The sequence below is a fragment of the Anopheles coustani genome, chromosome 2 (genome assembly GCF_943734705.1).
Source record: "Anopheles coustani chromosome 2, idAnoCousDA_361_x.2, whole genome shotgun sequence".
Classification (NCBI taxonomy): Eukaryota; Metazoa; Arthropoda; class Insecta; order Diptera; family Culicidae; genus Anopheles; species Anopheles coustani.
In genome coordinates, this window is record NC_071289.1 from 79,867,173 (window position 1) to 79,881,884 (window position 14,712).

General features: G+C 41.6%; 1 protein-coding gene across 1 annotated transcript; it reads left to right on the forward strand.

Annotated features, from left to right (window-relative positions):
• Positions 1 to 13,422: 13,422 nt before the first annotated feature.
• Positions 13,423 to 14,387, forward strand: LOC131265124 (ficolin-2-like). The gene is made up of 2 exons (XM_058267385.1): positions 13,423 to 14,183; positions 14,261 to 14,387. The coding sequence occupies exons 1-2, from the start codon at positions 13,423 to 13,425 to the stop codon at positions 14,385 to 14,387; spliced, it is 888 nt and encodes a 295-aa protein (XP_058123368.1).
• The last annotated feature ends 325 nt before the right edge of the window (positions 14,388 to 14,712 follow it).

The following is a 14,712-nucleotide window of genomic DNA, read 5'->3' on the forward strand; positions in this document are numbered from 1 at the left end:
GATCAATATAGTAAATAACCGGGCGAACAACTGGACAGTCAGTGGAGACAGTGGTCAGCTGCATACCGAGCGGAGTCGGGCAGCAGCCTTTCGATCTGATCCGGTGGCAACATACACCCGGACAAACACAATGTTTTTCGCCATCTCGCCCCCGGAAAGAGGGAAAACATTATTGCCACTGGGGTATGGGAATAGTTTTATTGTTTTATGTTGCAAGGCTGTGGTGCATTTTGTGTTTGTGAAAAACACAAACGAAGGAACCACCTCGTGTAGTGTGCCAACCATTGGACCAAGAGTGCGCCCGAGTGGCGTAATTTATTGGCTTGAAAATGACGCTAAATTATGCCGATTCCTCGCGTGCCCCGTGGTAACATATTCTTGCTTCATGTCAAGGAGAGTTTTCTTTCCGGTCAATTGGATGCACTGCACCCGACCGGTACGGAGCGGGAACGATGTATTTACTCCCGAAATGACCCGGCGAACCCTTTTTTCCCATCCTCTCCTCACCCGTCCCCAATGGAAACGCGGCTCGGAAATGGCACCGGTTTAAAGCAGCACCAATCCGTTGATTTCCCGGAACTCCCTTGCAAGCTCCAGGTTCTCGGAGACAGCGGACATCCTTCGGCCTCGGGCAGGAGCGGTTTTTCCACGTACGGTAGCGAATAATAATTAAAGACGGGAAGGTGTCCATCAAGGAAGGACGGCCCTGCTAGGGCCACTCCACAGCGGCAGCGGAAGCGGTATCAAACGGGGTCGAGAAAGCTGCCCGACGGAAGACGGCAGAATAAATTAACCCAAACTAAATGTAGAATCCACGGGAAACGAAGAAAATCCCCACAAGTTACCGGTCGGCGGCCAGCGAGAAAGGAGTTGCGCGCCCCGGAAATGGTACCGGCTACAAATCACGCTGGAAACTCGCTCGTGAATCGACAAATCTTTTCTTCTAGTAAAGCCGAGCTACCAGACCGGGAAACACGTCTCGTGTCCATGAAGGAATGCCATTCGCGGAAGGGTTCCAGGGAAGGCGTTGGCATCCTGTTACGTGAGAATATTGCGAACCTTGTAAGGAGTTGTGATTTGTTTGCTGTTGCTTTCCTGCGAGCAGAGAGTTGTTTGCTTCGAACGAAACCTGGTTAGTAAATTCCATAGTGCATGAGAAAAGGCGCGATCAAATCACAGGAAATTTCCTTCTTTATTAGGTTCGTTTTTCTTTGATTCGTTCATGTCGAAGTTTAGCTGGTTTAAAACATAGTTAAAATTGTTATAAAATGGTTGAAGTTGTTGAATGCAGAGATATTGCGGTTCTCTTCTGTCATTCATTTTTCTAAATTTATTATTTTATCTAAAATTCTGGAAGTATGGAAAGCAAATATGAAACTAATGCAAAAAATGTAATCAAAATAGAAATATTTTAAAATGTTCTTTCATTGTCAACAAGTTCATTAGTTGACATAAAACTTAATTAAAAGAGAGTATCTACATTCTACCGACGGTGAATGTGTATTATTTTGGTGCAATTTGCTTCTCCCAGGTCCGCGGGAACAATATTACCATTTTGATGGAATATTCTCGTCCACGCCCGTTAATGGTGCGGATGACGAAGGCAAAATTTGCGGCCCGCGATGGAATCCAACCGCCAACTGTCAAATCATCGTGGCAAATGGGAGCGCTGCTTGTAAAATACTTTTCTGCGGCCTGCGGGCTGTCAAATGCGGACAAATTGAAAGTGGATTAGTCACCCGATGGGAGCAATCCGAGCGTCGGTACGGTGCGTATAGCCGGTGGTAAATCAGTGACATTAAGCTCCGACCCAGAAGCCTCGGAAGCAGTCTAATCCCTTCTGGTTCTCGTTTGGCAGACGCAGCGCGGTGACGCATCGTACGTCTTAGGCCGAGCGCGATGTCCTGTGATTCGATCTCACTATGGAGTTGTTGGTAGGTGGACACAAAAATTAAAATTATTTCGTGGTTGTTGCATATCGTTTTGTTTTTTGTTGCATTCAGAAAGGTTAAAATTTGGTTCAGTTTTCATACACATCCTATGATTGTTGACTACTATTTTTTAAAGGAACGATGACAATGAAAACAGAAAAAAATCTATAAATTAAGTAAAGAAGCAAACATGGGTTACTTTATCAATAAATCAATTTAGTTTAATTTTCCCAACAATATATCCACAGTGCTTTGTTGGAGACAACCCCAGTCACCTTCAGGCTTTTTTAGTTCGCATGGAAAATCTCTATCCTTGGATCTTTGTGCCTATCTTCGCCCTAAGACGAAGGAATCTCCCGTGGTGCGCCCTCATCCAACGATGAGAAGAACGGCGCGTGCTGGAAATTTAATCTTTATTTAAAACATAAAAACGAACTAAAGCGCCACCCGCTGATACGTCGCACCCGAACGTCGGCGCGCTTCGGAGGAGGGTGGACTCCCGCCAGGCGTTGATGGAGTTCGCCCCGACGCCTGGCAAGGCCCAGCCAGAAGTGCTACTTGAGGGTAATTTATCTTCATCAACGCCGGACCTCGGTCTAATGGGGAATATCTGTAGAGGTGCCCGGTGACGTCCCGGTACCGTTGACTTATCACTGTACCGGGGCGTTATCCGGTGGCTTTCGAGGATCATCCCAAGCAGCATTAAAGTTGACCCATTATTTGAGAGAATGCAACTAATTTTGCGAAATGTAAATCTAGTTCCACGTGAGTAGATAACGGATATAAGAAATTCTGCCAAACGATGAAAGTAAATTTTTTCTCACAGTCATATTCCATCGTAGTCACGGCAAACTTCATCGTTGAACTGTAGCATAAAATTAAAATTATACAGTGTATAACTGTGGCAAAATAGTTTCACTATCGATTAGCTGACAGCTGCATAAGGGGATTTTAAACGTGACGGTGGAACATTAATAAGAAGGCCTCCAGCGAAAAGATTCATTTGTGATCCTATAAATAACATGCAATGGAAGCAACCACGACTATCAAGCCAAAGTTCACCTTCACTTAGCTAACCGGAAACTAGCCATCAATCCAAACTGCACCGTCTTACAGGAGTCTCGAAACTGTATCTCGTATGCCGCCGACGACACAAACCGTACAACTAACTAAGGGAAGGGATTTTGTTGGTGGAAAAACTTTACCAATTCATTGCTGATCAACGTCCAGCTGGCAAGGTTGCCGGAAGGAACTTTCTTCCCAGCTGCAAGCGGAGTCGTTACATTATTACAGAAACAAGCGCCTGCCTTCAGGCGTTCGTTCGGGTTTCAGCTTGGATCAGCAACGAACAGGCTGGTGTAGTTCTAGTAAACTTACTCCCCATCCCAAACCCCCGGGGAAGGGATATCAACATCGTGAGGAACTTTGTAAAACACGTCCGTTAACCATTTTACACCAGCGCCGTTCCGCTCGAGCTGCGGGAGTCAGTTATGCTGGCGTCAAATTAGGGTTGGCTTCGGTTGGCCACGGTGAAGATTACCAATATTACGATAATAATAAATTGGGTTGGAGAGAGAAAGAGATAGTGAAAAAATGGGGAAAGGTTCTTTGTTAGCCAAACATGCACCGGCAGAAGGCGGTATTTAAATAGTTGGCAACACTGGCAGCCAAATGAGCAAAATTGGTTGCGAACGATAATATCGCAAACAACATCCATAAAACAACTGTAATTGATGCGATAGCGAAATGGGCATGGAAAAGGGGAAGTTTAATGGAAAATAAGTTCTGTTTTTTAATCAATAGTACCTAGATTAAATAAAACGAACAACTTTTCTCAACCAACAGGGTTGCCAGATACGCTGCGTCTATCCGATTTCTATTTTTGATGTTCAAACCCGTTTCCTTTGACATTCCGTGGAGTTTGCGTTGAGGGTAGCGGATGTCCTCAGTAGTGGAGGGTGGGGATGGATAAAGTTTCAAGCCTAAAAATGTTTATCCTTTCCTTGGTCGGTTTGTTGGTGGAACAGTTTTCCCAAGCAAGCAATAAAACCAAAAACTAAAATAACCAAAAAGTAAAACATCATGTTCCGTCGTTCCCGTTGATCGCCTGCATCCGACGGGGCGGGCGATAAAACGGAAAATATGTTTTAATGAAAATGTTACCATGTTCACCGTGTCGCATAGTTCCCCCCCCCCCCCCCCCCCCCCTCCCCCACCAACCCATTACGGAAATGTTGGTGCTTGCTTGGTGGAGCCGCTTCCGGACCGTCCAAAACTTGGAGTGCATGACTGGTGGTAATTAAATTATGCTTTGCAAAGAAACAAGCACGCCTTTTGGGAGGCAACATTTATTTGATTTTTTTTTCTTGTTTTTTTTTTGCCAAACGGTTTCGTTTTAGCCATTGGATACTCAGTTTCTGTCAACCGCTGTGGGACCTTTTGGCAAATCACAACTGACAAATCATTGTCGAATAAAATGTCCCCCTCCCGTCCCACGATGGCATCAAGATACGTGGGGCGTTTCGATCAAACTTTTAAAGCTGACTTTTGATCTGTTTAATCAATGCCCGGTTCGGTAATTTGTTTCATTCGCAACCGCAATGGGCACTTTACCGACTTTCAGCACTACTCGGAAGTTTATGGGTAGTTAATTTTATCTCCAACGATTGAGCATGTTTTGGCGTGTCGAAATGAAATTAACAAACAGTAAGTTTCTTTCTAGCTTTTGAGCTTGATTAATAATTATCGAGTGGTTTTTCATTTATTCATTTGAAAGTGTTTAAAAAGGAAACCTACAAGAAAAGCAAACCCCGGCGTAAAAATAACTAAATTGATCAATCATTTGAAACAAAACGACACTTTCAATACTTCCAAAAGAACCTGCACGTAAGTAAGGTAAAGTGAGGCTATATGCGAAGGAATATACTTTTTTCACAGTAGGTTCAATTCTCTGTCATCACTTTCGGTTTCATCTAAACGACTATTATATCTTAAAGTATGGTAGGGAAGTCTTGCATGATTTCAAACTCAGTTTATTTAACTGTTAAATTTCGATGCAAAGTAGTTAGAATCAACTTTTCAACAGTTCTCGATGGTCTAACTTAGCTTAAAGTGCATTTTACCCCATTTTACACTACACGCAACAAACCAAATCGGTTGCCTATCCCAACGAAAGCGAGAATTATCAACGTTTTTCTTGTTTACGTAGCGCAGGACCAACGGTCACAGGCAAATTCGATCCATATTGAATTTATCGGAAGCGCTTGCAATGTCGTACATTTTTCACACCAACCGGCGTCGTTCGCGAAATGCATCCTCGTTGGGAACGGTTTCAACGGTTCTCGGGTGAAAATGGCCATCGGCGGATTTATAGTGCCTGAGATAAATCGCTAGCGGTGCAACGAGCTCGTGAACATGTGTTCCACATTCCAAAACATATGGCGTAGGTGTGTAAAATGGAGAAATAAAAATGGAACAAATTCGTTCCTCGAACGATGCTTCGTCCGGATGGGAAATGCAAGCAATCTTTCCCTAGTACACCAACATAACCGATCGCTAAACCGATCCGGGGTGGTGAAACAATATTTTCCACTATTTTGCGGTGAAGTAATGGGTTACCATAAAAATCAGTCATTGAAGATGAAAACATAGAGAGCACTAGCAGGCAATAAACTACTGACTGGGCTAGGTGCTCCGGATTAATTCCTTGTGGATGAAACAAGTGATTATGTTTGTGACCACCGTTTGAACCAGCTTTCTTTCTCGGTGGTGGTTTTTATGCGGCAATGTAATTAAAACCGACAACAGAACGATCGAAAAATAATTGCCTCAAAGCGATAAAAATAGTTCACCCAAAGTGATTATTCTCTCTTCCCCAGCATATGTTTGTTGTCCTTTCAATTTGAGTGAATAAGCGTGACTAGGTTATGTTTAACCTTTTTTCCCCCTTTCTCATCTTTACTCATGATTCGAATTTGTTTGCTTTGGGGCTCACTTGTGGCGACGCTGTCACGGTGACATGTAGATATTTCATCTTGCCTTGATTAATTGCTAGCGGACGTTGATTTACATCACCTCTAGACTAGGATATATAAATCGTAGATGAAAATTAGAACGAAAAGCAAAAGGAAACATTTGTCCCGGTCCGATGGATGTGTGTCGCCGGTCGTATCTTAAGGGCCAACTATTGTTTCTGACTCTTTAGCGATCGTGTCATAGATAGTTTGGCGGGTGTTGTTAGATGATTAGTGTTCAAGGGATCTCTTTCGAGTAAAGGAAAATAAACCATCGCACTAACGACCCTTCATCAGGTCTCTAGAAAAAAAAAGAACTTTAAATTACACGGCAGAGCTTTAGCATTCGAAGCCTTTTGTTTCAATAACAGTATCCTTAGAAAACATTGATTTTAAAGGTTGTTGTATAAAATATGTTTTGTAGAAAATGTATTTTTAAGACACGTTTCTAGGCACAAAGTACGGCAAATTAATGCACATTTTAAAGTTTTTGTGAAAAAACTAAATATTCTGTCTGATAATATGGCACAGAAAACAGCTGAAACAGCAGGGAATCTAATTTATTTAATTTTCTTTCCATCATCGAACTTCGAGCGATCACTTTCGGAAACGGATAGCGAAATCAAGATCGCATCGCGAACGGCTGTCGATGCAGCGCGGGCGATAAATTTCTATTCCGGCCACCCCTAAATATTAATCAGCTCATTAAAAGTTTTCTCATTAGCGACTCGTCAGCTGACGAGCGATGAAAATGCGACCGCAGCCTGGACTGGACTGTGTGGATGCTGAAACAAAAAAAAAAAAGGAATCGAAATAAAAACGGCAGGAAATTAAAGGAATTTCTCATCGGAGTTCGTGTTCTCGATGGAGGCCAATCGGTGGACAAGTGATCCGTTCCGTATCCGAGCGCGAAATGGATGATTGATGAATGGTGTGCCAAAGGGCTATACCATTTTCACCCTTTCGAAATCGAGTAGCTTCGAATGGAGGGTGATTCGTTTTCATTTTGAGGGTTGAAATCCGATAATTGATAAGCCGGTTAAGGGCATTTATTGTTAATTCACGATAAAACCATTTATAATCAACAAATTTGGACTCGGTAGAGGAGATGATTTTCGCTGGATTCACTTACCATCAAATTAATGTTCCCAAAAAAGCAAACTAATAAAAACAATCGCTCCAAGTTGATGCTTTATCGAGGGTATATTAGAATAACTACAATTTCAGGTCCATGTTTAACTGATATCAAATTTTCCCTGATGAAGCGCAAAAATGTACTTGTTCGCATTGCCGCAAGGAACATTCGATCCGATTTCCATTCCCATCTGCATGCATTATTCATCGTTGCATAAATTAATGTAATCTCACAGTCGTAGTTGTATGAAAATATATGAGACGATTCGGTTTTTCGAAACAGGTTAAAAAATATTCCCGGTGTATTTAGTTCCCAGTGAACGATAGAAATGCAGGCGATGTTTTCACGCCCCAAATTTGGTGCACTGTTTCTTCGCATTCTACTGATAAAACCCTGGTGGTGACCTGTTACCCGTGCGATGGTATTCAATTTTCATCCCAGAGTCCAGCGAACTGGTCGCGTGGCAGTGACTGATTCCTCGGTGGAAATTAAATTAATCCATAAATCATTAAAATTATCGATAGGCCTTCCGGTGGCCGGAGGTGAAGTTGACGGGTTGAAGTGATACAAGGGTTTGTTAGGGGAATATAATAATTTCATGCTTGAACTGCACAACCTTTGGTGGGTGTTAGTGGGGTGGATAGCGAAAACAGGGGGAGCATGTGGTGCCAGTTTGCAAAAATATTTCAATTCTCTTCCAAAGGTGAGTGATAGAGAGAGTGAGTGAGAATACAAAAAAACGTCTCTTAAAACACCATGGTTCGGTTTATGCAAGTCTCACCATTCGGTGGCAATATTTAAGCTGATTCGTACGATAAATAAAGCAGCGCACATAATTATCTATAAATCACTTGCCGGGTGGTTTTCAGCTACAGCCTCATGGACGGCCGGCGGCTAAAGTCAATTGTTATGCTTAGGTCCACAGATTAACTGACTCGCACCTGGGCGGCCGCACCGGGGATGGTCACGTTGGACGTGGTCGTGTATCGCCGAATGATGAATTTGTTGCCGGCAGCTCGGATATCCATGACAGCGTGCATATGTTTTTCTGTGTAATATCGTGTTGGCGGAAAGGCTTTTTGAAAACAGCAAAAAAATAAGTTCGACTGTAATCGACTGTAATTTATTGTTTAATGAGAATTGTTTATTGTTTCAGTCTCGCGTAGTCACATCAACCAATGTATTATTTTTGTGCTTTTCGAACCATAAAAGTTGTGGTTGGAAAAATAAATTATTACATTCTCATTTCCCTTTTAGTTTGATCAGGTTCTATCATAAAGCTTCGGAAACTTGCAACTAAACTGACGAGTTTCATTAGTCTTACTGAAAATCAAAGGCAAAACAACCGAACCACTTAATGGCACCGATCGATCTGCCTTCTGTCTCGTAAACACTGGCGGGAAATGTTAATCCACGTGCCATTCGCACCAAACGACCGCTTCGGTATGTACGGTGGGTGCCCTTTTCGTGTCTACGGGAGGAAAACCCACTGTTCTCGTCATGCGTTCACGTGCGGCCATGTAGTGGCGGCAGCATCAACACCGATGGGCACGTGGGAATACGGGCGAGACACTTCTCTTTAAAGGTGGCGTCTTGCCATTTCTTTGGTGGAAAATCGGGAGGCATGGTTCGAAATGCCTCCACTCGTGAAAGGTCGCGTGACAAGCGGGCACAGCGAGAGGTTGTGTGAAGTGAGGGACGAGCGAAGGCACTCGCAACGAAGAGTGGCAATAAAACCGAAATATTTATCTAGCGTAAATTGGTATTTATAACGCAATGAATACGTTCGAGCGAATAAAAATAAAGGAATTATTGCGGGGCTTTGCGGGTGCTTGAAGCATGGCAAGGCAGGGGACGTCGTCTCGCCTGGGCGAATGGGGAATAAGGGGGAGAAGGTTGGGAGTGTTTGAAGGGTAGGCACAACCAAAAGCTGGATGCTTGTAGCAGAGCGTACCGACGAGCTAGAAGCCGTGTTACGTTGAGATGAAGGGCCATATGAAAATACACGGATCGAGTTCTGAAGTGCTTTTCTACGCCAATATGACCTTCTTTCTGAAAAAAACCGTGTTAATGAATGCAATGATGCCTCAATAGGAAAGGATGCCATCGCAAAAAATACGAGATTCCTTGAAAAGGAAACAAACAATATTTATGTTCAGCATTAAGTGGCTCAAGAGGAAATTGTTAGGGTAAAACGAATTCCATTTAAAAAAAAACTTCTTAAAATCGTATACCTAATCGAACAATACTAGAATTATCGTGGCCATAGGGCTTGAACATTTTTATTTGTTTGATTTTTAAAATTTATTTCTAAAAATAAAACTCCGAAATATGGTTTGAGCATACCGTAATCAACTACTTCTGTAACAGCTGCTTTGCCGAAATCAGAAAACACAATGGAGTATGACTTCTTCGTGACGAAAAAACTCCACGCAAACAAATTGACTCATGCGATTGGGAGCTTGACTACTGGACTGAACTGTTTCGAAATGCAAAAAACAGAGTTAACAACAGTTTGAATTTAAAGGGGCAAAAATACCGTCGATTGTAAAAATAACAATATTTATAATTTACTACAAGGTATTTTATGTTTTTCTATGTATATTTGGAGCGCCAGGCCGTATTGATCATAACGGGTAAAAACGAAAACATTTTCCTTAACTTAATACTTAGAAAGTAAACTAACCTATCCAAACCATAGCTGTAAGCTTATCCCGGGTTAGCTCGGATACAACAAGCACAACTGCATTTCTGCTAAAAAGAAGAGATAATACGAATAACTTTTCTAAACGAGTTTAATTTGTTTAGTAATTTTTAGCATGGGGCACTTTGTGAGGTACATGTCATGTTTATAAACGTATTCTAATTGTTTTATCAGACTTTCTAAAATCCCACGCACCTTGCTCTGATTGGCACAAGTAGAAAACATTGGTTCATCCTAAGTTGGACGTAACCTCGTTATTCTTTTGGAGTTCAGCCGTCTTAAATAGTATACAAAGTATGAAGCTTCGGTAAACAATACACTCCATTATTAATAAGACAAAAACTCCACCGAGCCACCAGCAGTGCACGAAAAAGTCGTGGCAAATAGATGCAAATTCCAATTTCCTTAGGGGCTTAAGACGAGCATAAGACGGCGAGAGAAGGAAGGAAGGCGGGCTCAACAAAAAGCGAGGACATTGTCATCCGGACGATTATTTGATAGGATTAATTCCGCCCTTGGTGTGGTGGTTCAACGCGGAATCTTGATCTTCTTTTCCTAAAATGAAAAATCCGTTGGAAATGATTCGGTTATATAGCCGGGCTGGGGCTGGGTTGCAGTGCACGGTTCAGCTCACAGAGAAAACTATGGGGAGAAAATAAGAAACGCCAAGAAAACATGGAAAGGAGAATAAAACGAACTCTTGGGCCATGAGTTTTCTTTGCCGGTTGGAGGTAAGGCGCGCCAAAGATTATCTTAGATAATACGTTTTTTGTATCTGTTTGTGTGTGTGTGCGCGTGTTTCTTCACCCTCGCAAGTCTTGATCTGGTGTGCTAAACATTCCCGCGGGTGCTTGTGGTTGGGATGCTCGAAATTTGTGTTTCAAATGCCGTCATTGTGCGGCGTGGTTGGAATGAATTTTTTCTCGTCTCGTACGCTTTTTACGTACTTATACGTCCTCCGCTCAAGTAAAAGGCTAGCATCGAATTGATGGTGAAGGAGTTTACGCTTAAATGATGCTTTACGTGTCCACCAAGACGCTTCGCTTGAGCCTCACGATGTGTCGTGCTTTCCAGCAAACGTTAGCAGCAAGCGAGAGCAAAAAAAGAAATGGGAAAATTGTCTCCAACGCCACTCAACAGCGACCGGTGCTGACACTGATGCCAGGGTGGGTTTAAGAGGACAATTTGCATTTATATTACACCGCCAATAGTTCACCGAATGGGGATTCCTCTCGTAATCCTGTTATTATTGCAATCGAATCTAATCCCATTGAGAGAGTTTCTGATTTCAAGCTTTCGTTGGGTGACGACACTTTATCGTGGGTATTATTTTCTCCGCAATCTATATTCCAGTTCATTTATCTAGTTCCTGAATTATTTAAACCAAAGTGTTTACATTATAAGATATAATAAACTTCTTTGATAGATCAGTGAAGTTTAACATCTACTGTTTCAAATCTTTGTTCAATTGGTGATGCTTAACAACCTAAGAAAAAACACAATTCAAAACCTCTATCTTGAATCTAATTGACCGAAATACAATTCGTAACACTACGCCAAACTCGTTAATCAAATTGTGTGTGCAGATTCAATTAACGTGTTCATAGATGCACTCTTGGATTCATGGAAGAAAAAGACAATCCAATATGGACGATCTTTATGACAGCTCAAGTGATTAGGTTTCCATCGAAACTGAAAGGAATGAATGCTAGATCGTATAACAACACCGCGTATAAACTGTCAATCTGCGAAGTAAGAGCATTCGGCTAGAAAACACTACCAAACATCTGTGTATGTGTGTGGATAGTAACAATCATTTTATCCAATTTTCCTCTCCACATGCTGTCCTTTAGAATCGACAGGGCGGTTTTGTATGAGATGTTCCTGCGTTTCGTGCATTTACTCTTAGATTTTTTCGCTCTGGACCTCCATAACACTCTGCCATGGTAAACCAATTGGGAAAATTAGCTTGAACACTCCCACACGATCGCTGGTATCATATGATTTCTGCTGCAGTAGCAGACAAAGATGGGAACGAAGCGTACCGGGATTTAATGTTCGATAGGATGTAATGTTACCTTCATAAACATAAAAATCGATCCTGCATACCGATGCCGGTGAAGGCGACGATGATGCCGTTGATGATGTTGATGATGATGGTGACGATGATACGATTTCCCTTCACACAAACACGAAACACTTTGACAAACTAACAAAACCTTTTTCCATCGGCCGGGAAAAGGCAAAGGAACCGAACGTTACCTTGGCTGCCCCGATCCGATCGCTTTCAGTGCCGACATTCCTTCGATAAATTATTCGATTCGCCATTTCGATTGGCCGGGCGGTGCGTGCACATGAATATTTAATGTTGGCGTCTCGTGTCCCGTAGGAATCGGAAGCAAGCTCGCTAGGTACCAAGTGGTTGACTTTTGTCGTAGGTTGTGGGGGCAACACGCGCCATCACTGTCACATTTAGTATGCGATACTTTTCCACCCTCACACATCATCTTCATCATCATCGCCATGCTCGTGCTGAGTAGATGCAAGAGTAAACTACGGTTGATGAGCATTTCCCAAAGGAACATGTTACCAGCACGGTGCGCGGATGTATTATCAGATGGAAAGTGTGTAGAACGAAACCGGAAACTTCAAACACTACACGATGCTTCGGAAATAGAAGAGGAAAAAGATTTCCAAACACATCTGCAAATGAGTGCATTGCCCCTAATCCTTCTTTATGTCTTTTCATATACCAGTGGAACAAAAGATTCTCGAAAGCAGTCACATTAATCTTTTCAATATACGATTCGAAATTCAAATGTATTCCAGATAAAGAAATGATCTATTGTCCTGATGTGAGAGTCCAACTCACGATTTTTTATTCTTGCAACGAGACCTTCCTTAAATACAATAACATGTGTTTTGTTTTATGTTTATGTTTTTACTGCTGTTGATGTAAAGTGCCCAAACTGCATGTCATAGTTAGGAACTGAAATTTAAAATAAGCAATTAAAAAAGCTATGAATAAACTGGTTTTTATTTTAAGTGGACTTCCCTTGACATATGAAGAAAGAAGATTGAATATAACGGCAGGTGAGAAAATTTGGAAATTCTTTGGTTAATTGTACTGCAACGCCCCAGTAGCAATTTTAATTATTGTTTGTGCGATTTACTGTGATAATATTTTTTCCAATTGCATGTATCATAACCATACTAGTAAAAAAGTAGCTACACCATGTTGACGCATAGGCCTTTCCAAATTAGTTACAAACAAATATTATGCTGATAATTTTGTGTAACAACCCGTTAAAAACAAATCATAGTATCACAACAGAACATTGCCAGTTTTTCCACCAGAAAAAATCAAAACAAATTGTGGCTAGCTTTCAACATTTTTTTTACAAAGAATTGAGAGTGTTTTACGCATTTTAAAATATTGTTTTGTTTTTTCAGCTCTTATTGCCCTGTGCTGTGATTTCGAAAAACAACTTCTTTCAGTCGGTGTAGAACGTTCGTCGAAGACAAACACTACAGTTGCAAGCAAAATTTTTCACAATGTGGCTAAAGTGTCGAATATTGATTTTGATTGTGTGTTTCATAGTAGGTCTGAACAGGAAGTGCGTGGTAGCAAACGCTGACATGCCAACAGTAATGGAAGCGATCATAAACGCACTGATCAACTTTCGCAGGGAAATGTTGGACAATCTGCAAATTTCCCTCGAGTTTCATACGGAGCAGTTGGAAGAGATTAAGTACCACTTGGAACACGTGATTGAAGAACAAGAAAAACGAATCACCAATCGAGTTCAGGAAGAATTTGGAACACAGTTTAACAAAATTGCTAACACGTTGGATCAGCTAAACATGCGGTTGGTTCCAACATCATGTGATGAAATGGTACCTTCCTCCAGCGGCTCTTTTTATATTCGTCCTTATGGAGGCTCCGAAAGGCCTTTCATGGTGTTTTGTGACTTCGAAAACCACTTCAACCTCAGCAGAGGCTGGACTGTGTTCCAGCGTCGGGTGGACGGCTCCATGGATTTTTACCAGAATTGGACAATGTACAAACATGGATTCGGTGACGTCAATGGAGAGCACTGGCTCGGCTTGGAAACACTGCACCTCATGACGAAATCAGGAAGACACGAGTTGCTGGTGTTGTTGGAAGATTTCGAAGGAAACTCATCCTATGCATTCTATGATGAATTCGAAATTGCCAGCGAGGAGGAAAAATACATGATTACTGTTGGAAAGTACTCGGGAAACACTTACGACTCATTGACGTACCACAATGGAATGAAGTTCTCTACATTGGATCAAGACAATGATTTATCCGTTAGTAACAGTGGCTGTGCGAATAGTTTCCAGGGTGCTTGGTGGTTCAAAAGTTGCTATTACAGGTATATTTCTTCATATTAAATTGCTTTAACGTTTTGTATAACTTTTTAATAAAATGTCCAATTTACCTCCCTTACAGCCATTTGAACGGACCATATTATCGAAAAGGAAACCACCTTGACAAAAGTGGTGTGGAATGGTACAATTTTCCACGTGCCAACTACTCACTGAAATCAACGACAATGATGTTCCGCAGCCGTACTTGAAGGTGATCTACGAGCCTGAATAATATCTAAAGTAATTATCGACAATTTCACAAGTGTCTTGTGTAGCTCGATACTGTTTCATACAGAACAGGGATCGGCAAAAATAAGGAATGACAAATATGATTTGACTTTGATTAGATTTTTAGTAATTTGGTTATGTTTTGTATTTCTGTTATTATTCAAAACCAAATAAAGTATCCAAACCAAACTTGTCTTACCAAAAGGGAATATAACATGCTCAAGAACGGAAAATGATCGTCGTGAATCATTTTTGTCCAACATTGTACAAGAGACATGCTATATTTGTTAATCTGTTATGAAACCG